The 24,889-nt window shown below is 41.7% G+C and overlaps 1 protein-coding gene across 2 annotated transcripts in view; it reads right to left on the bottom strand.

The window, feature by feature from the left end:
* The window catches only part of hdac7a (histone deacetylase 7a), a 59,160-nt gene extending 35,066 nt beyond the window's left edge, over positions 1-24,094 (bottom strand). The window contains exons 1-2 of one of the 2 annotated variants that reach the window (XM_035905517.2): positions 23,942-24,094; positions 2,921-2,989 (exon numbers count right to left, since the gene is read on the bottom strand). In XM_035905517.2, the coding sequence (XP_035761410.2) occupies positions 2,921-2,989; positions 23,942-23,960 (88 nt within the window). In that variant the 5' untranslated portion in view covers positions 23,961-24,094. Of the gene's footprint in view, positions 1-2,920; positions 2,990-4,015; positions 4,199-23,941 lie in introns of those variants that run through there. The other variant, XM_006785277.3, reaches the window with a different exon arrangement.
* Between the last annotated feature and the right edge of the window lie 795 nt (positions 24,095-24,889).

The raw sequence follows: 24,889 nt of genomic DNA, 5'->3' as shown, positions 1-24,889 counted from the left end.
AGAAAATACTTTAAATATGTGCAGCCTGTCACACAGACACAGAAAAACTCACACACACACTCTAAACTGAAATAAAAAAGTAGACAACTGCACCACACACAAACACAGTCCTGTGAGCCCCCCTTGGAGAGTATTATATAACATTACCCCTGACATATCAAGTGATTTCATGCACCTCGAGGCAGGACAATTGAGCCATTTGTTCAGCAGGTCAAAAATAGCCGCCAAACCTCCAACGCCGTCTACTGTTACAACCATTACTACCTCGACTACTGAACAGCTTGTGTCTGCACTCCCATTTGGCTTTAACGGGTATTAGAGTTCAAAATCACCTTAATGTATATGTTGTTCATTAGTACAAAACGTCAGTACGTTTTTGAATTTGCAGCTGCAGAGGATGAATGACCTAATGCTATTTGGGTGCCAAAGCACAAACTGGAAATTCAAGAAGGAGCACAATTAAGCTCTAAATAAACAGTCTAGCAGCTGCAACATTACAGTCTTCTAGTGATATATCAACTCAATAAAAGGCTAAACCTGCTGATTAAATGTTTCAGTAGGAATCATGTTACTTAGATATACAAATAAGTGAGAACGATTACCAGCATTAGAGGTAATGATTGATTGATTGTTGCTTATCAACTTTCCTCCAGTTGAGTCTTTAATTCAACAGGAACCGGTAACTAAAAGAAACACAGCACCCAGATCAGCTGACCAATGTGGCTGGAAACCACAACTAGGATATGTGATCTCCACTGCATGACTGTTGGAGTTATTCCATTTAGCAATCCATAGAGTAAAGACCTGAGAAAATGAGCAGAGTACACATGCAAACTGCAATAAGTCGTATTTTCTATGAAGAAATTTGTAAGGAATTTTTGTTGATTTCACTGACAGCCCTGAAAAAGACAGTTTTTTCACTCCTTATTAGGAAAACAAATATTGAAAAAGAACATTACTATGGTCAATCAAAAAAAAAAAAAAAAGGAACTATTTTGAAATATCTCTGTTTGAGGGATTAAGAGTTGTGTCTTTTTTCATTTCTAGGGCGTGTAGAGGAAAAGGCTGCTGGAGGAAGAAGTTGAATATGAGGTGAAGGTCTTTTTATTAATAGACATAGCTTTTGAAAGCCATTGTGAAACTTGTCCGAAATCATCATTATACCTGTATGCTCTCACTTCTGGTAACTGCTACAGGAGCCAAGTATTACAAGCTATTCTTTGAGTGAACAGCACTTCTGCGTGTTTTCTGTTTCATGTATGTGGAAAATTAGGGTTCAAGGCTATTACAGACACAGCAGGACAAGTGGGACGTAACCCTGCAGGTCTATTATAGCACTCTGTGTAGTTTAAAGGGCTGTTTGAGCTCCAGAGGCTTTTAAAATGGTGGTTTCACATGTTATGCACATCTGGCGCAGACCGCCGCCACCTTAGATCGCTAACCAATCTCCGACTTCAGACGTCTGGCGTAAGGGCAATGCACTCCACAGACCAAATGATTTAAAGCGAGGTGTGCATGTTTGAGATGGAGAAATTAGAGAGAGGAAGACAAAGGATAGAGAGCCAGTGCCAGTTGCCCTGCGTGGACAACACGCATGTAACCAGACTCTGCAGTTACGGCCATGACCTCAGTGGGGGTTTTTTTGTTTTGTTTTTTTTCCAGAGACATGCACGCAGACACACAAAGCCCATAGTGGGTCCTTGGTTAGCATGCAGTCAGCAGAGCCTGGCACAGCGAGAGCCGGCTTTCATTCAGAGAGTCATGCATTGTAATCCTACACAGCGTGATCACACAGGCATGCTTCACAGCAGAGAATGCTAATCTAAACTAAAAATGCAGGACTAAAAGTGCCAGCCTGGGTCACTTGTTTCTGATGCTTGGAGCAGCAGATCAAATACTTTTTGAGCTCAGGTTTAAGAACAAAAGCATCAACTACGCTTTTTGTTAAAGAGAGGCACAACAGACTAATACATGACAGGAAGGGTTGCTGAAAATTGTTGAAAATTTGACACGATTACAAAGGAAAGTAACAAGCCCGCGCTTATTTTACTGGAAAGATGGTGGCTTCTTGAAATGAGTGCTAAAGGGTTAGCCTAAGTTCACGTCCTGCATCACACTAGTAGTCAGAGCGAACATTTTCATTATCTAACCATGACCACATTGTGAAAGAAACAGTTGTAATCAGCCATAATTAGAAGAAAATATGTTTTGATATCTCCAGATGTTTATGTGAGAAGCTTTTGTGTCAAGAAGAATGACCGTCAGAATCCTAACTGATGACTCTTACACAATCCTGGAAGTGAAAATATAAAAAGTGAAGTGAATCCCTCTACTGTACTATACACTGGTACCAGTGATTTCCTAATATTAATTCGAACACAGAGCTAAGTCTTTTGTTTTAGTAGGAAACTAACTAAAAACGGATGCTATTGGACGTTTACTAAACAATAAATAGCTCATGTGGTAAATTTACATTCACACATTTTTGTAGGACTGCGTGACGCATGTTCAATTAAACTTCTGCATGACCTGCAGCAAAACTAACTTCTAAACCCACATGAAAAACACAGCCGAGGAGGCTGCGTCTTTCCAACTAGGCCAGCACCTGTTCTCTACTTTTACTGCAGCTTAGATCATTGTGGAAAAACTGCTGTCACCCAAATTGCACACGCTGTGTGTGTGTGTGTGTGTGTGTGTGTGTGTACACATGTTAAAAAGAAAATGATGTAAAGAAAACAAGATGTAGTCGTGAGCAGGGACTGCCTGGAGAGCGGCAGCATCTTTTTCCACAAGAGCGTTTCAGCGCTAATGGCTTTTGCCTAACTTTAAGAGGTTCAAGTAAAATATTACCAAAAAAACCAACTACTTATTAAATCAGAGCTGCATTCTGAGCATTTTCAGCAGAGGTTTAAGGTCTAACCTGCCACTGTGGGAAGTACGCTGTCCTGTCTGTCAGTCTTTACGATGTTCCCAGAGGTGCCAATTCCATCTGTGGAGACAAAGACAAAAGTATATCACTGAACTGGAGCTCATATTCACAATATCTAACAACAATGAACAAAACAAAACAACAAACCCAAACACAGTTGATAACTGGCAGCTTTCACCTCTGAACCTTTCCTAAAAATGTCACAATAAACAAAGCAGTTTTAATACCAGCCTTAAAGAGAGAGGTGACAACGTTTCTTGCAGGTGTGTATTAATAGATTTCACCACTGCCATGTGCTGGCACTTGGCACAATGTGAGCTGCTCATGTGATGTATCAACCACAGGTCTAGTGCACTATTTTGACCCACATGTGGATAGAAAAGATGAGAAAAGTGTGTGGTGGTCTGGGCTGTACCACGCAAGCACGCTCTCTCTCTCTCTCACACACACACACACGATAATCCCAGTCGTAGAAAAGTACGCGAACAGTGCACCTGCACTTTAAACTGGGTTGCGGAGGTGCTGCTGCTAAACTGTGATGCTGGCCGACATCTGCTCAACCTCACTGGGGCCAAAAGTAAATAATATTTCAATCTTATCTTAAGAAATGACTGATAAGAAACGTAGGTGTGTGATTAACACACCTCGGGCAGTTTCAACAAAACACTCTGTTTAGGAAGGCAGACATTATTTACGTGATTTACAGCTTGTCAACGGCACTTTGCTTTAAAGTCACTCTTTCTTGCTTCATAATGACTTGAGCTGTAATGCAAATCATGTTTTAAAACGACTGTTGGAGTTGATGGTGACTTTATGTAACATATATGTACAAAAGACTAATGTAATAAATTAAAGCTCGAGAAAAGTGCCAATTTTTTTTTTTAGTTTTCGTCAAAGATGCGCGCGCGTGACACTTTTTTTCCCAAGTGTTCGCGAGCAGTTAAAAGAGTGCACCTGCGCACGTAGCTTAACGCCATACTGCACCTGCCCGACGAGTCGAAAGCCCGACACAAAACAGCCCGAAATTTAAGAACATTTATCAAACTTTCAGCTGCTCGGACCGTGTCACCACCAGCGCTTGCCTACCTTGTAAACTGGAGCCCGTTTACACCTAACCGCCCCTTCAAAGAGTCCAGTCACACTTGAAGATAATCCAACTTGTATCGGAGTCTGTTTTTGAAGCGTTGAACAAGTAAAAAGAGCCAAAAAGCTGACGGAACGTGATGGAAGAGAGATGGAGAGGTCCGCTGGTATTGTCAGTGAAGCCTGTACTGAGGAGCCGAAACAGGAACTTATCGGAGGCAAGTTACAGAGAAGTAAGTCCGGCCCCCTCGAAGCCCTGCTCCCTCCCCTTCGCTCTCCTGCTGACAGAAATAGCAGGCGAGGCGGGCCCCACCAAAAATAGCCTTGACTTCACACAGGACCTTCTTGACTATTGTTTTCCCGCACCGACTCACTCCCTTTGAGTGCACGCTCCGCGTTTGACTGCTCGTAACTTGTATGACATTCTTAACTTTATTTCTTTTTCTTTTTTTATTACTTTTTCTTACAAATGAAATGGGGATTTTGTGTCACATAAAATAATAGCTCCCTCTCTGTGGCTCCATCTGCTGTCAAGAACTTCCAGCAGCAAGCAGAGTGACTCGGCTCTGGGATCTCCAGGGTTCTTTTGGAGGCCCCCAGAAAAAAACAAAAAACAAAATTAGGCTCTATGTGCGAACATTTACTATTTGTCATAAATGCTTAAATGTTTCCAAAACAACAAACAACCCACACAGTGTTATTCATGTCAGGATACGGCAACATGTGACCCTCCGAGATTAGACAGATGTTGGTCAAAATGGAACTTCCATCACTACAGCACTGACTTGCACAGATCTGCTGTGCAATACCTTTCTTAGCGCTCATTTTATTTATAGTACGGTGAATATAAATAGTTGTCCTGCATATTGATTCCTGAGCTTGTACTTACAGTAAATTACATACTGTTGAATAGCGTTTTCAAACGCCTCATGCCCCCCACTCCATTGACTTTGTTGTCTGTCTGTGGTGTAGGTGGAGACAAGAAAATCTCTGATTACAGTCATACACCATTGAGCTAATGTGCAATGAAAACCATTATAGCACCGAACAAATTAGCTTGTTTGGGTGCACATTAAAACTCGAGTCTGTGTGAGTTTCTGCACAAAACCATAAAAGCTGCAAGTATTTTCTCAGGAAACAAAAAAATTTTTGAACCTGGTTTGGTTTCCTTTGTAATTCTGATTTCCTGCCTGCAGTGCTCAGTTATGAAGCTATTTCAGATTTTTTTTCCTAAATAACTTTAGAAAAAAGACTGTATAAACATTTCTGCGTATAATTAGTTATTATATAGACCACTATCACAGTATTATATAGAATCACAAAGGTAAATATTAGAGATATTTCCTAACAAAACTGAACTGTGGGAGCGCAGGAAATAACTTTACATTAATCTTTGGAAATTAATCTGCAGTTGGAGCTGAAGCTGAATAACATTCATTGTTGTCCCAAAGAACAGCAGGAAAAACAAAGTAAAGCTGTTTAAAGGGGCCCTCATAAAAAATGTCTCAGATAGTTTCTATGTGCCAAATTACCAATGCCATATACTGTAGTCCTGATTCTACAAATACAAATAACTGTACTTGCTCCTGTACGTGAAGAATGTAAATCTGTGTTTAAAACTGTACCCGATTCACTCGTGTGGTGTAGGATTAAAGAGCAAGCAGGAAGTCTGTTATGAAAGAAAATGCAGCCATGTAGAAACATGGACATTTTGTGTAGTATTTATATAGCTTGTTCACGCTAATTGAGTATTAAGTGTGAACAAGCTTCCTATTGTGCTTTCAAGTATGTTGTGCAGAAAGAGAGATCATGGTTGCTGGTGGCTTGACGTGATTAGTCCTGCTATTTATGGGAAAAGACTTTATCCATAATTTCATGAAGAACTTTGCTTTCAGCCATCATTTGTCAGCTATTATTGATGAACTTTTAGGTATTACAGGCATAACAGTAAAAATAACTCCACTGTAATCGGTGCACACCTTGCCTTGATACAGCAGATACTGCTAATATCAAAAGAAAACTGGGGTAATTAAGAGCAGCTACGGTTAAAACAGGGATGTGGCAGTAAATAAAGCAGGCTGACATAATCCTTAACAAAGTTGAGTCATAATAGACTTTTACAGTTGAAACAATTAAAGTCAGGGTAAAACTATCCAATTAGATGCTCTCGATGCCTAGCTATCTTTATTTTCCCTCATAATAACGAAGGACTGAATGTTTGGAATTCTCTCCTGTGGTAATGCAGACTACCTTTTTTTTTTCAGAGATTAAAGACACTAAGTTCTGTGCAATGTTCAGATGTGCAGATACACATTTGTTCTTGACATTTTCAGACCACCAAGGAAGTAGAGCATCCTGTCAGTTTTCAAGCGCACACACTTGCAGTACAACACGCTGCTGTGGAAGCCTGCGTGACGCAGGAACATTGCCTTGTCAAATCTTATAGCCCAAAGTCTTCCTAGAATCAAGAGGCAGTTTTCTGGTAGAGGCCACTGACAGTGAATCGCACACATCCTCGCGTCACAACCACTCCACTGTGGTCTGCATGATTCAGTAAACCTCTCTGGCCCTTTTCTACAATTAATTGCAAATCTGTAATTTCTCCTGAGTAGCACCATAAAAATCAAACCTCTGTTTGTACCTGCAAAACAAACTTCCTCCCAGAACTTCCTGTTAAACATTCACATTTAGAAGATATTTTAAAACATAAACTAATACAGCAAACTGCTAGAAATTAGTTTGAATTATTTATTTATTTATTTTTTAAAATAAGGCCGCAGGGAATGTCTTCATGCATGGCGGAGGTGCTTGGAGACGCTATCTACTCCCTGTTTTTCTCACTCTTCTTAATTCTGCACCATCTGTAGAGTACCGTTTAAAAAAAAATTTTGAGTCAGAAACTGACATTTATAATAAGTTTCACAAGCACTTCACAATGTTTTTCCCCACTTTTAACCGTCCTTTTTGTTTCCACAGAGCACGAGTGTGTGCAAGCGTTTTATCCTTTTTTCCGATCTCGGCGTAAGCCAGGTCAACAACTGATGTTTAAGACCAATATTGAAACCAAGAAACGAGCGCTCTGTCTGCTGCTGGTGGTGCTTCATCGTCCGCTCGCTCACCCTCGGGTGGCTCTTTGAATAGGGGGAACCCAGCACTGTTCCCAGAAACCCTCAGTGTGTGGGTGTATCTAACGATATAACGGTGTGTGTGAGAGAGGGTTGTGTCCTGTGTGTTTGTGTTTGCATCGTTTATGCGATTGTGCGCTTTCAAAAAGTGTGTGTGTGTATATGTGGTTAGTCCATTCAATTACACAATCTAGCATGCAGTCTGAATCACATCCGGTTTCGAGCTGAAAATAACCAAACCACAGGGTGACAGAAAAGCAGCGCAGCAGGCAACCGCCCACAGGGAGAGAGGAATACATACATATGCATACACACTCTGTCCAGCATTGGTCACTTGGTATTTTTCACAAACAATAATAGGAACTGGCGTCTATTTCAGTGTGCTATGCTTTGATTCCTGAGATTTTCAAATCAAAATGATTTCACATTTTTGTAAAACTCATCGCATGTATTAAAGATTTTGTAAGAAATCAAACAATCCATGTTATCTTCTTAAGATACAACAGGGGATAACACAGCTATGAAGACAGTGCAGAAAAATGATGCAATGCACATCAGGTTGGGTTTTTTTTTTTAGAAACATGATCAGTCATCCTTTAAGATGTAAATTAATTTGAAATGACACAGAAAAGTTTGACGTACGGCTCTTTTTTTTGTCAGTTTAGTATATGGGGCAGGATGTGGTCAAATGTGTGCTACAAAGTTGCCTCCCACCTGCAGGGATGTGCTATTGCTAAAGCAACAACATTTGACACAAGAAGTGATTCTTCACAAAAACAACAATAAAAAAATAAAGAATGTGCAAAACTAAACTGGAATCCTCACAAAATTAAATTCAACTGATTAAATTCATTTAGGATGCTTTAAATGTCATCTACTTTACAGGTAAAGTGGATGTCTGTTTGTGTGTATGTGTGCGTTGGGTAACTTGGGGGAGCCTTTGCTGTGAGCATCTGTGTCTGATACTTGATCTACCATGTGCAGACAGTGTGTCGTTAAAAAACAGCACATGCTCTGGTATAAACACAAATGAGTCTGTTTTGCATAAGAGGGAATGGTATAACCCTTATTTCCACTAATTATGAGAGACAGCAGTCTCAGTAAACTGGTTTAACATAGTTAAAGTCCGAGCTTACAGATACTATCAGTAAAATGGAATTAGTGGAGGCTTAAGAGAAAATGAATAAAGGAGTGAATGTTGAAGGGAAGGGATTAAAAAGTTAAAGGAAAGTCAGGAAGAGGATAAGAGGACCTGAGCAGAGTGGTTTAGGAGATAAGCGAGGGGAAAAAAATAAGACAGATAGGATGAGAGAAACAGAGAGAGCGACAGAGAGAGGCTGGGAGCACTGTAATAATGTTTGGCCTTGGTCTGCCAGCGGGGTCCTTCCCCTTATGAAGCCAACAGGAATGTAAGGAATGCTGCAGGAGAAGAGCGAAGGAGCTGAGGGAGAGAAAACAGAAGAGGATGATGGGAATGAAGAAAAACCAAGGAGGAGGAAGCAAAGAAAGGTATCCAGATGAAGACAGCAAGAGGGAGATGGGAAGATGCAGAAGAGGGAGGGTAATAAGAGGAGGAGGAGGAGGGGCAGACGGGGAGGAAAAGATGTATTATCTTTAGTGGGGCTGTGTAAACACAAGAACAAAGAGGATAAAAATAATAAGGCTGGAAAATATTTGGTAGGAAAAGCACTGGGATTTTATTTTTGTGAATATTGCGGACGTAGATGTATGCACACAGCCATGTGTTTGTGTGCGTTTGCATATTTTCATTTTGGAATTCTCTTTGCTAGTAATTTAAGCAGCTAAAATTATATGGGTGTAACATACTGAAAATGCTTCCCCCCCCCCACCATGTTTGAGTCTGCCTTAGTCTGGTGATCATCAGTTTCTAATCATGATATAAAGACAGAAACCTTCAGACGTGCTTTTTAAAGTTCCACCAAACTGAGCACACGGAAGAAATGCATTTCTTCACAAATTTAAGCTCAGTACCTGCATTCTGAGTTATACCAGAAACTGCCAATACCCCACCCACACCCACACAAAAAAAAATGCATTAACCACACATTCAAAGCATAAAACAAGAAGCTTTTATAAAAGATATGATTTGAAAACTCAGACATCAAACTGCTCCAATTGTCCAGATGTCCTAATTTTAGAGGGATGAGATGTCCTTAAAATCAGCGGTCCCCAACCTTTGTTGCGCCACGGACCGATTATATTTTCACAGACTGGCCTTTAAGGTGTCGTGGATAAATAAACAAAATAAAACCAATACCGGTACCAAAAAAACGAAGATTTATTCATAACACACAGAAAAAGACCCAGGGAAACCGAGTTAATGATAAAAATGCTAAAAAAAAAAAATGCTAAAAACCAATAAAAACCCTGAAAACCATACATTTCACACCCGAGCCTCAACTCTCGCAGCCCTATATCTGGGCCAGATATATGGCCCGGGTCCATGGGCCACGGGACCACAGGGGTTGGGGACCACTGCTTAATAGGCAGGCAAACAGAAGCCCCACCCACCTACTATTTAAGCTTGTGAGGGGCAACCAATCAGAGAAAAGATGCTTAAAGTAGTTGTTTTCAAGACAGATGATAAACTGAGACCCATTCATGACACGTAAGGATTATTTTGAACTCTAAACCATATAAAGCTATTTTGGTAAAGTACAAGAGTAAAAATATGGATGTGGAAATTAGAACAATGAGCTTTCACTGTTTCCTCATTTCGCTCATGTATTAAAACACGGACATGTACGTTGATTTACGATGTTATTCTTTTTATGTTCATTGTATCACTGTATATAGGTATATGAGGTGGCAAAAATGTCTGTACATAAATACTAAATAACTAAATAATTGATTTATATATTTATTGTTCTTCTTTCAAGCTACATATTCATTGGTAATCAGGGTACAGGCATTATTAGCGCCACTTTTTCCACACTTATTTACAGATATGCATGACAATACAATTCTCTGACCCCAAAGTTTCACTGTACTAAAAGTACTTTATCAACATGAGTTTAGAAACAGAGTACACGTAATGTACACAATATACGTATAATGTAGATCTAATGTTTTAAGCCACCATTCACATAATATATATATGTGAATGTCAAATTTATATCATTTAAAAAAGATCAAATGATATAAATTATAAAATTAATTTTAAAAAGCTATTTAGATGTTGACAGTGCTGGTAACCTGGGCAATGTCTATAATAAGTTTAATCCAGCTTGATTACTTGTCTAGGAGGAGTTAAGGAGGAGCAGACACAAATGTTGCAGTCGTCATAATGGGTCTGCCTAGCCCAACATACTGTACATACCTGCATACAAAGGCAGTATGACTAGACTAAAACAAAAAAAGGACACAATGTTAAAAAGCAAAACCTATAAAAAAATGTCAGCAGATGTGAAAGAAACCACAGACTCAGCCGACTTAATGCACCGAGTAAGACTGTTCCACATTTTAGGAGCTACAACCTAAAAAGTGTGGTTGCAGAATGGGGAACAGCTGAAAGACCTTGATCTGATAAACGTAAAGCGCGACTGCTGTAATAAGCTTTTGGCAGTTCTCCTGTATAAGCGGGGATAAGGCCATGAAAAGGCATGTGCACTAATAAAATTTTGATATGAATTCTGAATTTCACTGGAAGCAGAGATGGGAAGCAGGGATCAAGGCTGATATGGAGTGGCAGGGTTTGCAGATTTTTGTTAGTGGTCTAGCTGCTGTGCTGTGGACCAATTCATATGAGGAGTGAGTAACAATGAGCTGCATGGGAAACCATGTATTAGGAAATACAAGCTGTAGGTTGATAGCACAGCGTTGATTGCAAAATCATTCTTAATTGAAAGAACTCTTAATGATATGAGAATAAAATGCGTAAAAAAAGATAAATATAGATATAGAGATAAGAGATAAATATAGAGATATTTATAAATAAATATAAACTTTAAAAAGCTTTTTAAACATGAGAAGTTTGCTTCCTCTTTATTGTTAGTTAATTAGGTTGTCTTTGGGTATTAAGAGTTGGGCAAAACAAGAATCCTGAACACATTCCCTTGTGAAGATTGTTACTTTTATATATTATCATTTACTAAAGATTTATGTTTTTATTTTATAAAGTCTATTTTAGGTTTACTCTTAATTTACTTAATTTTGCTGTGAGTCTTACATATTTAAGTTTTTTCCAGCATCAGTTTGTTAGTCCCGTTGTTTTATATGGATGGATGGATGGTATATGTTAGCATCTTCAAGCAGAAGCCTAATACATAAATAAGCTAAACACATACATTTTATACAGTACAGACCTTTGAAAGTCTGTCAGGTTTTATTCATGTTGTGTGGACTGTATTTATCCAGTCACATTATAGGATGTCTTTGTTCTGGGGACTTGCATTTTTTGTTCGTTAAAAAAAACCCTTTGATTAAGATCAAAGTGAGGGAAGTTCCAAGAAATTAATATAAATCTTTCTACTTTGAAATTACAGATATGTGTGAAAAGACTGAGGCTGAACCAGTGTCTGAAAGGACTCGGTGCATGGAAAGCTTCGGTGACATATGCAGTCCACAGAAACACAATGGATCGCTGACAGGCATTTTCCGCAAAATAGCAACAGTGTCATTTGTGCAGTCATCACTAACCACCACTGAAAGGTAAAACAAAGAAACAGTGTTACTTTTTTTTCCAGCTTTATGTGCAATATCTCATCATCCACTTCGGTCTAAGAGGCATTACCACACACACCAGTCGTGTAGCATTATTTATCTATACAAACTATACATATAGCATCTTTAAACTGCAGAGAAACTTTTATCAGCATTTTAAAAATCCGAGCGCTACCAAAACCATTAAAAAAACTAAGAGATGTGTGAGAGGTTTAATGCAGAGCAACAAAGGATGGCGGTAAATACTTGAACAGAAAGACGGTTTTGACTAAATGAATTACAGCCTCTCTTTTGGACGTTTGATCTGGTTTGATTGAAAGTGAACTGAGGTCAACTCCGGTGACGGCACAAGAGGAGTATATGATGAAGGACCGAGGATCCCTTAACAGCCCGAGGATGTTTGGAGTTATGGTAAGTTATTCAAAACACCACAAGAAACCATAGCTACCACAAGAAAATCCCAGGGATGTCAGCAGCCGGCTCTCTCACACACACACACACACACACACACACAAAGCCTCAAAACGTAAAGTCAAATCAAATCAAAACTCAGCCTTATAACACCCACCGTTCTGAACAACAACAAGCCTGAGAAGCGTGAGCGTGTGTGTGTAGGAAACACCCAGACAGGCCAAAAATAGCTCTACTCTTGTTCCCCCTCTCTCGCTTTCAATCCTTCGCTCATTCGTTTCACTCTCCGTCTGTCCCTCTGTGTTTCTCTGTGTGTCTTGTTTGTGTCATGATTAACCACGGGTAGGAAAAAAATAAGTTAATTTTTCCATATGGAAAATGTCACCCACTTAAAGAGCGCACTCGAATGTGAGAATATCAGGCTGAGTATGTGATTCAGCGAACGGAGAGAACAATGACTATACTTTGGCATAAGTGTTGCATAAGGGGAAACATGAAGGTTTTCACAAAATGGGAAGAATTAGTTGGTTGAAGTCTGTCTGACACTTTGAGCAAATGAGGCAGTTCTCTGAAGAAACTGTAGAAGATCATAAAGTAGTATTTATCTTTTTTCCCCTCTAGATTCCTGTCAAAATAAAACAATCCAGGATAGACTAAAATAGCTGCTGGCACACTCTGGCCATGCACATACAGTAAATTATGATTGGCCTGTGTTTTCCTGCATCTTTTTCACAGTGCTGTCACGCTCACGGATATTTAACCAGGGTCCAAAGCATTGTGGCAACTTTGTCAGTTTGTTTAGATTTAGTATACCCAATTACAAGTGAAGCAGCCCCTGTAAACAAAAATCACATGGAGTCACGAGGTGTTTACCGGACAGTTTTAGTAACCTGTCATCCTGCGTTGTTACTGATTTTTTTTTTTAAACAAATATAATTGCAGTCCTTGTTAAATAAGCAAAACAGGCTGGCATGGGTTTGTTTCTCGGGCAGTGTCAGCCTGGGCTTTGTTAAGCCAGCTGTGTGTATGCTTAAAGCATCATTTTGAATTATTAGGGTCTTGCTTTCTGTTATAGTAGCATCCTCCTCGCTTACAGTAAATATGTGGAAACAAAAGGGAGCTCCAACAACAGAATTGGTTGTAAACAAGCCAGAGTTTAACCTGGTTATTTGAACCACTTCAGCTCAAGCTAAAAACAAAAAACAAAAAAAGAAAGAAAAAAGTCTTTGAATGTTTACAACTTATAATCTGGAACAAGAAGCTTCGAAGATCCCAAGGCCCATAACTATAAGCTCATCGTGCAGCAGAGAATGAGACAGTAACATCATTTACATGCAGATACAGATCAATGTCCCCGAGAACACATGTGGTTGTCTGGTCACATCCATTTTTAGACTGCTAGGGTATGTACCATTTAGACCTCTCATCTAGATACAAATCATCTGTGAGAAGCTACTGTTAAGATTGACTATATGCCTTTACCATATACATATATTGATAGTGTGATCTCCAGACACAGAATCATGCATTTCTTTTAGCTGCACAGAGAGAAGATGCAAACTCCACACAGAGCAGGTTTGAGCCAATATCCTTGCTTTGAGGTGAGCGTACTAACCACTGTACCACTGTGCTGCCCCGTGCCAGATGGGACAGGCTCAAGTTGGCTGGACTGATGTGCCGCCATTAAAAGATGAGTACATTGTGGTCATAAATTGATGGACATGGTCAACAACAATAACCAGAGAGTCTGTAGCATTCAAAATTGGTACTAAAATATCCACACCATTGTAGCAGCAGCCTGAATCTTTGAAGGCACATTGGACACGTGCTTTCATGTTGTTTATACCACATTCTGACTGTATCATTTGAATTGCACAGAGACTCATCGGACCATCTTTTCTGGTCCGGTTTTGGTGAACCTGCTTGTATCCTCAGTTTCCTGTTCTTAGCTGACAGAAGTGGCACCCGGTGTGGTCTTCTGCTGCTGTAGCCCATCTGCTTCAAAGTTTGACATGTTGTGTGTTCAGAGATGCTCTTCTGCAAACCTTGGATGCAGTTTGAGTTACTGTTGCTTTCCTATCAGCTTGAACAAGTTTAACCCTCTGATATCAGCGATGCATTTTCTCCCACAGAAATCCTGCTCACTAGATATTTTCTCTTGTTCAGGCGATTCTCTGTATAACCTAGAGATGGTCATGTGGGAAAAGCCCAGTCTCTGAAACACTTACACCAGCCATGTCTGGTAACAACCACCACATTCAAAGTCACTTAAATCACCTTTCTTCCCCATTCTGACGCTCAGGTTGAAATTCGGCTTGGCCAACGTCTACATGCCTCAATGCATTGTGGTGCTCCCATGTGAGCATGTCTGAATTGAGCAGGTGTGCCTAATAAAGTGGCCGTGAGGGTATACTATACTTTACTATCACAAATGCGCTTCAGACTTTCCCCCTTCATTGGTTTCACAACAACACGTGGCAAAGAAGCAAATGAGATGGTGACACCTTTGAAGCAACAAAACCAAAATCTTGTGCTCTCGGTAGTTTCCTGCTATTAGATGTCTTGACAAACCACAGTACTGGTTTTCTTAGAATTGCCCCACAATTTCTGGCATTGATTGCGCTTGTAAGTCATTGTTCACACCGGTTCAAATGAAGGAAAACATCTATAAAAGTGCCAAGTGCCGTCTGATACAAATACCTTTAATATATGACAAATTTCCATTAATTAAGTTTCCTCTTCCATAAATGGGGCTTAACTGCGACTGAATAACAGTTCTTTCTGAGTGTTAAGTTGTTGATATCAGTTTAAGGCATGACTGACTGAAAGAGAAGAGGGATGATTCATTGTGTTTTTTAGACACTGTCTGGTTAAGATAAGATCAACTTTGCTACCCCTGTAGGAAAATTCCTCCTAGCTGCTGAAGCCCCTGAAACAAGTGGATAAAAACATCATACAGCTGTCATCGCACACTTATATAAAACACTCAGTGTGCTCCGAGTTCTGCTGAAGAAGAAGAACATGAAGTAGGCACATACATCAGCTGTCTGCCACCGATGACTGATGAACTTGTGTTTTCTCAAGGGTTTTCATGGAAAGGTTATACCTCTGCTTACTGCTGTGCCTTTTGTGGGAATTTAAGACAGAGAAGGAGAGGGAGAAGGAGAACCAGATGGCTTTTCCTTGCAGGATATCCTGTTATAAGTTGAGCTAGCCGGGCTCTATCTGACCTCCTCACCCCTCTTGACCCTTAACCCGACCGCAATTTAAGTTCATATCTCCGCTGTTTCCTAATCGCCCAAATGTCTCAGCATCCTTTGCTATGGCATTGTTGCTTTCTCTTCTACTCAGCTCCTCAGTCAAACTCACAAGTAGCTGCCTTTGCCACTCTTCTGTTTATTTCATTAATGTTTTTTCCCCCCTTCTGACTTGTGTGGTTAATTATGGGGAAAACCAAGTTATAATGCTAGGCTTTAAATCCAATATCCATAAAATTTAATGACAAGCGCCACAACCTTTAGCATCAATCCACATCCCAGGTACAAATTATCCTTTTTTTTCACCATCTGGAAAGTGCAGACAGTCATAGTATATGGCAGATGGCTGCTCCTCCCTGAGCCTGAATCCACCGGAGCTTTCTTCCTGTTAAAAAGGAGTTTTTGCATCCCACTTTCTCCATGTGCTTGCTCGGACTGCTACAAGGTTATCTGATTGACAGGGTTTTCTCTGTATCATTGTAGGGTCTTTGCCTTACAATATAAAGCCGCTTGATTGTTGATGTGATTTGGTGCTACAGTGGGGCAAAAAAGTATTTAGTCAGCCACCAATTGTGCAAGTTCCCCCACTTAAAATGATGACAGAGGTCAGTAATTTGCACCAGAGGTACACTTCAACTGTGAGAGACAGAATGTGAAAAAAAAAAATCCATGAATTCACATGGTAGGATTTGTAAAGAATTTATTCGTAAATCAGGGTGGAAAATAAGTATTTGGTCAATAACAAAAATACAACTCAATACTTTGTAACATAACCTTTGTTGGCAATAACAGAGGTCAAACGTTTACTATAGGTCTTTACCAGGTTTGCACACACAGTAGCTGGTATTTTGGCCCATTCCTCCATGCAGATCTTCTCAAGAGCAGTGATGTTTTGGGGCTGTCGCCGAGCAACACGGACTTTCAACTCCCGCCATAGATTTTCTATGGGGTTGAGGTCTGGAGACTGGCTAGGCCACTCCAGGACTTTCAAATGCTTCTTACGGAGCCACTCCTTTGTTGCCCGGGCGGTGTGTTTTGGATCATTGTCATGTTGGAAGACCCAGCCTCGTTTCATCTTCAAAGTTCTCACTGATGGAAGGAGGTTTTGGCTCAAAATCTCACGATACTTGGCCCCATTCATTCTGTCCTTAACACGGATCAGTCGTCCTGTCCCCTTGGCAGAAAAACAGCCCCATAGCATGATGTTTCCACCCCCATGCTTCACAGTAGGTATGGTGTTCTTGGGATGCAACTCAGTATTCTTCTTCCTCCAAACACGACGAGTTGAGTTTATACCAAAAAGTTCTACTTTGGTTTCATCTGACCACATGACATTCTCCCAATCCTCTGCTGTATCATCCATGTGCTCTCTGGCAAACTTCAGACGGGCCTGGACATGCACTGGCTTCAGCAGCGGAACACGTCTGGCACTGCGGGATTTGATTCCCTGCCGTTGTAGTGTGTTACTGATGGTGACCTTTGTTACTTTGGTCCCAGCTCTCTGCAGGTCATTCACCAGGTCCCCCCGTGTGGTTCTGGGATCTTTGCTCACCGTTCTCATGATCATTTTGACCCCACGGGATGAGATCTTGCGTGGAGCCCCAGATCGAGGGAGATTATCAGTGGTCTTGTATGTCTTCCATTTTCTGATGATTGCTCCCACAGTTGATTTTTTCACACCAAGCTGCTTGCCTATTGTAGATTCACTCTTCCCAGTCTGGTGCAGGTCTACAATTCTTTTCCTGGTGTCCTTCGAAAGCTCTTTGGTCTTGGCCATGGCGGAGTTTGGAGTCTGACTGGTTGAGGCTGTGGACAGGTGTCTTTTATACAGATGATGAGGTCAAACAGGTGCCATTCATACAGGTAACGAGTGGGGGACAGAAAAGCTTCTTACAGAAGACGTTACAGGTCTGTGAGAGCCAGGGATTTTCCTTGTTTGAGGTGACCAAATACTTATTTTCCACCCTGATTTACGAATAAATTCTTTACAAATCCTACCATGTGAATTCATGGATTTTTTTTTCACATTCTGTCTCTCACAGTTGAAGTGTACCTCTGGTGCAAATTACTGACCTCTGTCATCATTTTAAGTGGGGGAACTTGCACAATCGGTGGCTGACTAAATACTTTTTTGCCCCACTGTATATAAATAAAATTGAATTTAATTGAATTAATTTAAAAAGTAGATGTGTCCTTTTCTCATTATACAAATTTCTAGCTTGTAAAGTTTAGTAACATGAGACCTCATCCACCTCTGTCACTTAGGCAACTCATTTTCCACCATGCAAAGGTTTTGCGTGACAGATGATGAATGATTTTCATAGATATATAGACACACACACAGAAAACACTGGAAAATAAGTGATCAGAGCAGCACTACTCTGTGTGTGTTGTGTTTCATACTTAGTCGCTCTGACTTTCACAGTTCCTGCTTTCTCTCTTTTTTCTTTTCTTTTCTTTTTTTTTTGCCTTCAGAATTGTTGTTTAAAGGCGAAGAAAGATGGCCAACGGATTTACTTTACCAAATGGACCATCCCAGCCTTGCCATAATGGTCTACTTGATTCACCTTTTATTGTTGATTTCATTTTATTTTCACTTGCTAAATACGGGACAGACTTGACTGGGGAAAAGAAAGAGGAGAAAGAAAGAGGGAAAGAAAAACAGCGGGGAAGAGGGACGGGGATAAAGGGCAAAAAACAAAAAACAACAAAATAAGCAGACAAAAAATACATATATCAATCACCTGGATCACCTGTTGAGAAAGAAAAAAGAGAAAACAAGCAGAAGAAAAAAAAAAGGAGAAATATAATAAGCAACATCATCATGATGATCTATGGGAATGTAACAGTCAGTGTTGGGACTAACGCGTTATTAAGTAACGCGTTACAGTAACTACGTTATTATTGTGGTAACGAGCACGGTAACTAGTTATTATGCCAAAATCAGGAACGCGTTAGTCGTTACTGGGATTTAGATAGGCTCGTTACTCGTTACTTCGTGTGGTGGCTATCGCGGAGCTTCCACAGATTCTGTAACATTAGCAAGTGGTGGAGGCCAGCAGGTGGAGGAGGGAAAGGGGACAAAGGAAAAGAGACCCGAGGCGGCCGCCGGTCCAAGTGTGAACTGAACTTCAGGTAAGAAGTTATGACCTGTAGTCTATCTGGGTCAGATATAAACCAAGTTTAGGTGGAGTTTATTTTCGTTATTCTGACTTTTTCCGTACTGCGTACTAGCTAGCATGATGGAGTTTCTATACAGCTGGGTGGGTGCTATGAAGTTAATGATGTTGAACTTTATTTTGTTCATAAGTTATTAGAGTTGCCAACCGTCCCGTCTGGTATTCAGAGAAAATATTATGCGTTTCTTATTGAGGTGAAAAGGAACAGTTTGTCCCGTAATTCAGCTACAATGAAAAAGGCACAAAGCTGGAGTTATTCTGTGTTTGCTGCACAGCTGCCTCTTCTTCTTTCATTCTCACCCTCCCTCTCCCGTTTCTACTTCAATCATGAAAACTGATCAATGATCAGCTGATCGGCTCTCTTGTTTGTTTATCGCCCACTTTGCGCCAGAAAGAAACCAGCCGATGTCGCGTTAAACAACAGCAGCACGTTTAAGCTTGATCAGCTGTTGTTAGAATTTATTTAATATTAATTTCTAGTATCAGCTGATGTTTGCTGGAGCCACAGCTGCAAAAAATATGCTGGTCATGATATCGGTTTGGATATGTGGTGAGAGGGAAACATGAAGATGAAACCAGGAGATGTCCTTACTGAATCATCAGAGCTGAACAGGTGATGGAGAAACAGGTTTACCTTTTAGGTGACATAAATGAGTTGAAGGGAAGTTATGAACTGTTTGTGAGAGACAGATAACCCCAGGATCCTTTTTTAGGTAGCTGACAGCTGGTAACTGTGCAGGTGCGGATCTAGCAAAGTTTTGCCAGGGGGGCCAGGTGGGGCATTAACAAGAAGAGGGGGGCACAAAGAAATACTTTTCTTTCTTATTCTCATTTAAAATGTCTAGCTTTTAAAAAATAATTATCTAAATCTTACAACAAAAGATTGATAGATTGATGCATATATACCATCAAAACAGTGTACATCACTGTCACAACAGTGTTTGTTTTCATTCAAAGGCTTTATGATTTTTCCTATAATGGCAGGCCAGTCTCTAGTCAAAATGCCTGGGCCGATTTTTTGTCCCAGTCCAGCCCTGTATGCAGCTCATCTGCAGTCTGGTGTTGCCTACATCTTCCTATTCAGAAGGCAGAATTTCTGAGTTCTGAGTACAATCAACGACTGCAGTTTTTGTGTTGGATGTAAAAGGCGCACATGACGCTGTGACGTAGGCTAGAATCATGGCAGCAGTCAATGACGGTCCAGGCGTGGGATTTCTCTCGTGGAAATATGCACATTATCTTTTCCTTTCTATTGGTAGGTGGCACAGTGCACTTGTGGCAAGTAAGCAAGCTAGAAGACTGGCAAAGTTGTGGAAGCAACACATTAACAAGAGAATTCTGAGTAAAACCAAAGTTACTTTCCCTAGTAACTAGTTACTTTGAAAGTAATGAGTAACTTGAAGTAACTGAGTTACTTTTGATAGAAGTAACTAGTAATGTAACTAAGTTACTATTTTAAAGTAACTTACCCAACACTGGTAACAGTAAATACTAAATATTAAACATTATTGTGCAGCACGTAAGATCGACAGCGCACAGTGTGCTTTAAGGTAGGAGCCAAAAAGGGTGTAGTTTGTGTGTGTGAGCACCCATGTGTACACCTGTGAGCATGAACGTGCTTGTATTTAAAAGGTTCCTTCATGTTATGATCTGCTAGAGGGTGTGGGGAGCCACAGCCCCGTCCTCCAGGGCATGAATGGGGGAGATCAAAACTCCAGACATCCAGAGGCCCTCAGAACACAAGAGACCAAGGAAGACCAACAGAGTGGCAGCCACGCCACTCTCCCAGAAAGAGCTGAGGAGAGTCCCAGATGAGGGGTCACTCAGCAGCCGTGGAGCAGAAGCCAGGGGGGGTTGCAGTGACGTGCCCGGGAGCTCCGTCGGCAGCCAGCTGTGCCAGAGTGACCGAGCCCCAGGCCGAGAGGCCGAGGGCACCCCACCCCCGAAGTGGCCCGAGCGAGCCCAGGCTCCAGGCCCCGACAAGCACCCACCAGGAGTTAGCCGGTGCGTATCTGGACGCCCATCCCCGGACACAAAGAACCACCAACGCACCGATGTCTGAGGGCGTCTGCCACTGGCAGGGGAAGTGGTGGGGGGAGATAGGCCTCCATACCTTGGAGGGCCTGAGATGTCCCTAGAGAGGTGGCGTCTGATACCCAACCTGACATATAAACACAAACCAACAGGCACACACAGATACAGACATCCATTCCCACCCTAATGCTCTCATATGCAATTACTCAACACTCACCCAACATGGAGACAGACATAAAGAGACACTGTACACACAATCACACTCCCCAAGCGTACTCTAAGCCCCAGGTCTAGGTACCCTTGCCCCTGGAGGGGGAAACTGCACCCAGACCCAGGTAGTGTTACCCTTTTCCCTGAGGTGGAGAGAAGCAGACCGCCCCGACTCGGCAGCAGCAGGGAGGCCCCACTTTCCAGACCCCAATCGGACGGCCAACTCCTCCTCCCAGCCCCCCCGCTCCAACAGGCAGCAGAGAATGGGGGTGTGTGAAGACTCCAAACCTCCCTCCGCCCGCTGTGTTCCTGCTTTCTCTTACAAATCCTTGATTCAGAATTCAAAATAATTCCACTTGTTTTTCTGGCCATGTGCGTCACTCGCTGAAAAATAATATCCTCCTAATACTATCTTGGAACAAGTTTTTAAAAAACCCAACTGAGTGGGTCTGGGATTATTTGATGCCAATACTTTCCCAAATCAAATATAATTTTCTCAGTATTGCTGCTGTGTCCATCTGTCTTTCCCTCTTTACCTTGTTTTCAGTTAGTGAAGATGTTGTTCAAGCAACCTTTAAAAAAAGAAGTCATGACCTCACTTGGCAGTGCAAATTTAAAACACGCACACACAAAGATATCATAACATCATAATAATCTTAACATAATCAGAACAAAAACGAGTAAGAAAACGGAAAAATAACCCTTCAGGTATCGTTTCTGCCCTGATGCACAACTTTTTGTCTTCCCCCACTTTCTCTTTATGTCACCTCTTTCTCCCTCTCTCTCTCTGGCTCACACCCAGCCCTCCCACCCACCAGCGTAACTGGAATCCATTAGCTGATGAATGGTTGTTTGTGTTTTTTTAAGCTCAACAGCGCCTCCATCCACATCAGTGGCCACAGAGGGTGATAACAAAACATGCAGCGTGATTAGGGAAATAATTAGCCAATCATCCTGTGACCTGCAAGCCAAGCCTGAGGTCAAAGAGACGCAAACCAGGCTGCTTCCCAGGTGCTTTCCCATGAAAATCAGTCAGGAGGCACAGCTGCGAAGCAAATGCATACTGGGGTCATTGTGAGCAGACAGCTTCCAATCACAACACATGCACTTCTTTGCCTGTATCCCAGGCTCGCTGCGATACGGCTGAGAGTGCGAGTGAGGATCCCAGTGGACTCAGTGCAGAGTTTGCCCAGGGAGGCTGTGGTGGAAATCAACACTTCCTGCTTCCTGTGGCGAGAGGAAGTGCTACCGTCGCTGTCCCCTTATCGCTGGGTATCCAGGCAGAGCAGAGGGAGGAAGGCAGAGCAGGGAGGGAAGAGGAAGAGGAGGAGGAAGAGGAGCTGGAGGAAGGTCATGCAGGCTAAACAATGGGAGAGGACTGAAGAGACTGACTGGGTTGTGGCTTATGTTCTCCAGGGTTACATTCTGGCATTAAATGACTTTGAAAGCAGTAAATATTTAAAGGTGGTGAGTGATGAGAAAGAGGAGAACGTGTGTAAAATGTCTGTTACTGGCTTGTAAGGCACTGCTGATGGACAAATCAAATTTCTTTATTATTTTTTTTGTGATATCAGCTTTTTGGCTGCTTTGTTAACCATTTGTCAGCCATAATCTCTCCCATGGGACAAAACAATAGCCTTTGGCCGTGACTCGCTGTGACTGAATCACAATGTTGCACAGTCTGTGCTTTGCCTGTGCTTCTTCCACAATGCATTGATACTGTTCTATATTATGCAACATGCAATTCAAAAATGCAGCAGGGCTTCCCCATTTTCTTAGTTTTATGTTGTCATGTTACATCTAACATGCTGGCAGTTTATCCACAGGGAAGCAGAGAAGAAAACAGAGGCAGGAGGTGACAAAGGCTATTTAAAGAAAGAAAAGGCAGAAGGAAAATGATAGCAGCATGTGTCTGTAAATGCAACAAGTTGGATGCCTTCCACAGACTGAAGTCAAAATGTATCCACTTGCATTTTATGGTGAAGGAGCAGGAGAGAGACAATGAGAAAGACAGAGGGAGTGAAGGGGGAGAGAGATGTTTGGGATCAGGGTGGGGAAGCTTTCAGCACTTGGGATTGTCCCAGATGGACACAAGCCGCTCCCCTTCTCCCCAGCCCCTTCTCCTCTCCTCTCCTCTCCTCTCCTCTCCTCTCCTAACTTATTCATTTCCCTATAATGCCTGTTATCCACAACTCAGCTCCCACTTTGCACAGATTCTGGGACTCTCCCCAGAAAATATGAACAAATTGACACTTTTTGTTTTTCTTCTCTTTCTCTATTTTTTTCTTTTTCTGACAACTTCTTCTGTCCCCCTGCACTAGCACCACCACCGCCCCCAATCCCTGCCATTTCCAAAGTCAACACACCACTAAATGCCGGGCTGACTCACTTCCACTGTGGGTGGCTCTGTTTCCAATTTTCTCACTACCCCACCACCTTGGAAGAAAAGAGAAAACTTTTGTCCAGAAAAAAAAGTAAGCAACCAGTGCAAAAGGAAGATCCATTTTTCCAAGTTGCTCAGTGATAAAAGGGACAAAAGCTTGCGCGGAGGTGCAGAGAGAGAGACGTGGAGCAAAACCATACCATGCTTCTCCCACTTCTTTTGTGGCTCTGAAATAGTTATCGCCGTTTCCCTTCCTTTCTTTCTCTTTAAGAGAGCGTGGGAGCGCCCTCAGAGTACTGCAGAGAAACCACGGGGCTCATAACAACAGGAGGAAGCCGGTAACTTGAGTAAGTTGGGCCGGGCAGAAAGAGGGGGATACGGAGAGGAGGTGGAATGAAAGAAAAGCAAAGAGACAGAGGAACCTTCTGCAAGCGTTTTTATATCTTGAAAACATAAAAAAAAAAATTCGCAAAGCTCAAAAAACGCAGAAACACACCACACATTTGCAAATAACCTGCTGGATTGCTGACAGCATTTCCCCACACGCAGACCCAAAAACACACACGCATACACACACATATAGACACACGGACACTTTTGCATTTGCATGAAATCAGACAGCTTTCCCAAGAACAGGACTGCCTTACCAGTCTGCCTTGTAAACATTCAGCGCGAGGAGTGCTTTACAAAGTCCCATCAGTCATGTTCATGTACAGTTCCAGAAAGTGGTGAGGATTCTCCAACATCACACACACACACACACACAAACACACATGCACAGGCACAGTATCAGTTCCCTCTGTCCAAGAGTTGAGAAAGTGAGGGGCCGCAACAAAAGGCAACAGAGGGAGGGAGAGACTGAGGGAGAGAGAGCGAGAAAGAGAGAGAGAGATTAACCCCTCTGAGCTGACTGGTGGACTCTCTCCCTCCCTCGCTCCCTCCCTCACACACACACACACACAGTTGGTTTTGCCGTATCACTGACTTCTTGTGTTTTCTCTCAAGTGCCAAGAGGAGGAAGGGAGAGCAGAGGGAGGGCAGAGACAGAGAATGTGTGTGTGTGTGTGTGTGTGTGTGTGTGTGTGTGCGTGTGTGTGTGTGTGTGTGCGCACTCATGGTCATGATGTGTGTGTATGTGTGCTTGTGTATTTTAAGGTAGGAGGGACTGGCTGGCTCAAGTCCAGAGGCAGCTAGCCTGGTAGAAAAAGACAATAGCAGGAAACACTATATCAGGAGGAGGCAAAATACCAGCACAAAAATAATTAACAGACATTGAAAAACAATGACATCCACAGTGGAAAACAGCCTGCAGCCTGCTTCGAACAATGATAGTGGAAACCAAAAAAAAAGAATGTATTTTTGTTATTCTAACCACAGGATATAAAAACACTATAAGAAAAAATACAAAAGAAAAAATGTACACAGATCAAAAGCATTAGCTGTAATGAATGTAAAAAATGCCGCTATTATTTTTGTTGGCGCAACATTGGATGCAAAAATCATAAAAAAGTGCATTGCTGGGTCTCATGGGGGGGGGGGCAGTTCTCAGCTTCTTCTTTTTTATTATTTGCATCATTTTAAAAGTTGTGTACTTG

This window comes from Neolamprologus brichardi, chromosome 20 (assembly GCF_056152115.1).
Source record: "Neolamprologus brichardi isolate AB-2024 chromosome 20, ASM5615211v1, whole genome shotgun sequence".
NCBI classification, from domain to species: Eukaryota; Metazoa; Chordata; class Actinopteri; order Cichliformes; family Cichlidae; genus Neolamprologus; species Neolamprologus brichardi.
Note: the sequence above shows the minus strand (reverse complement) of the source record. Positions and strands in the feature narration are given on the sequence as shown.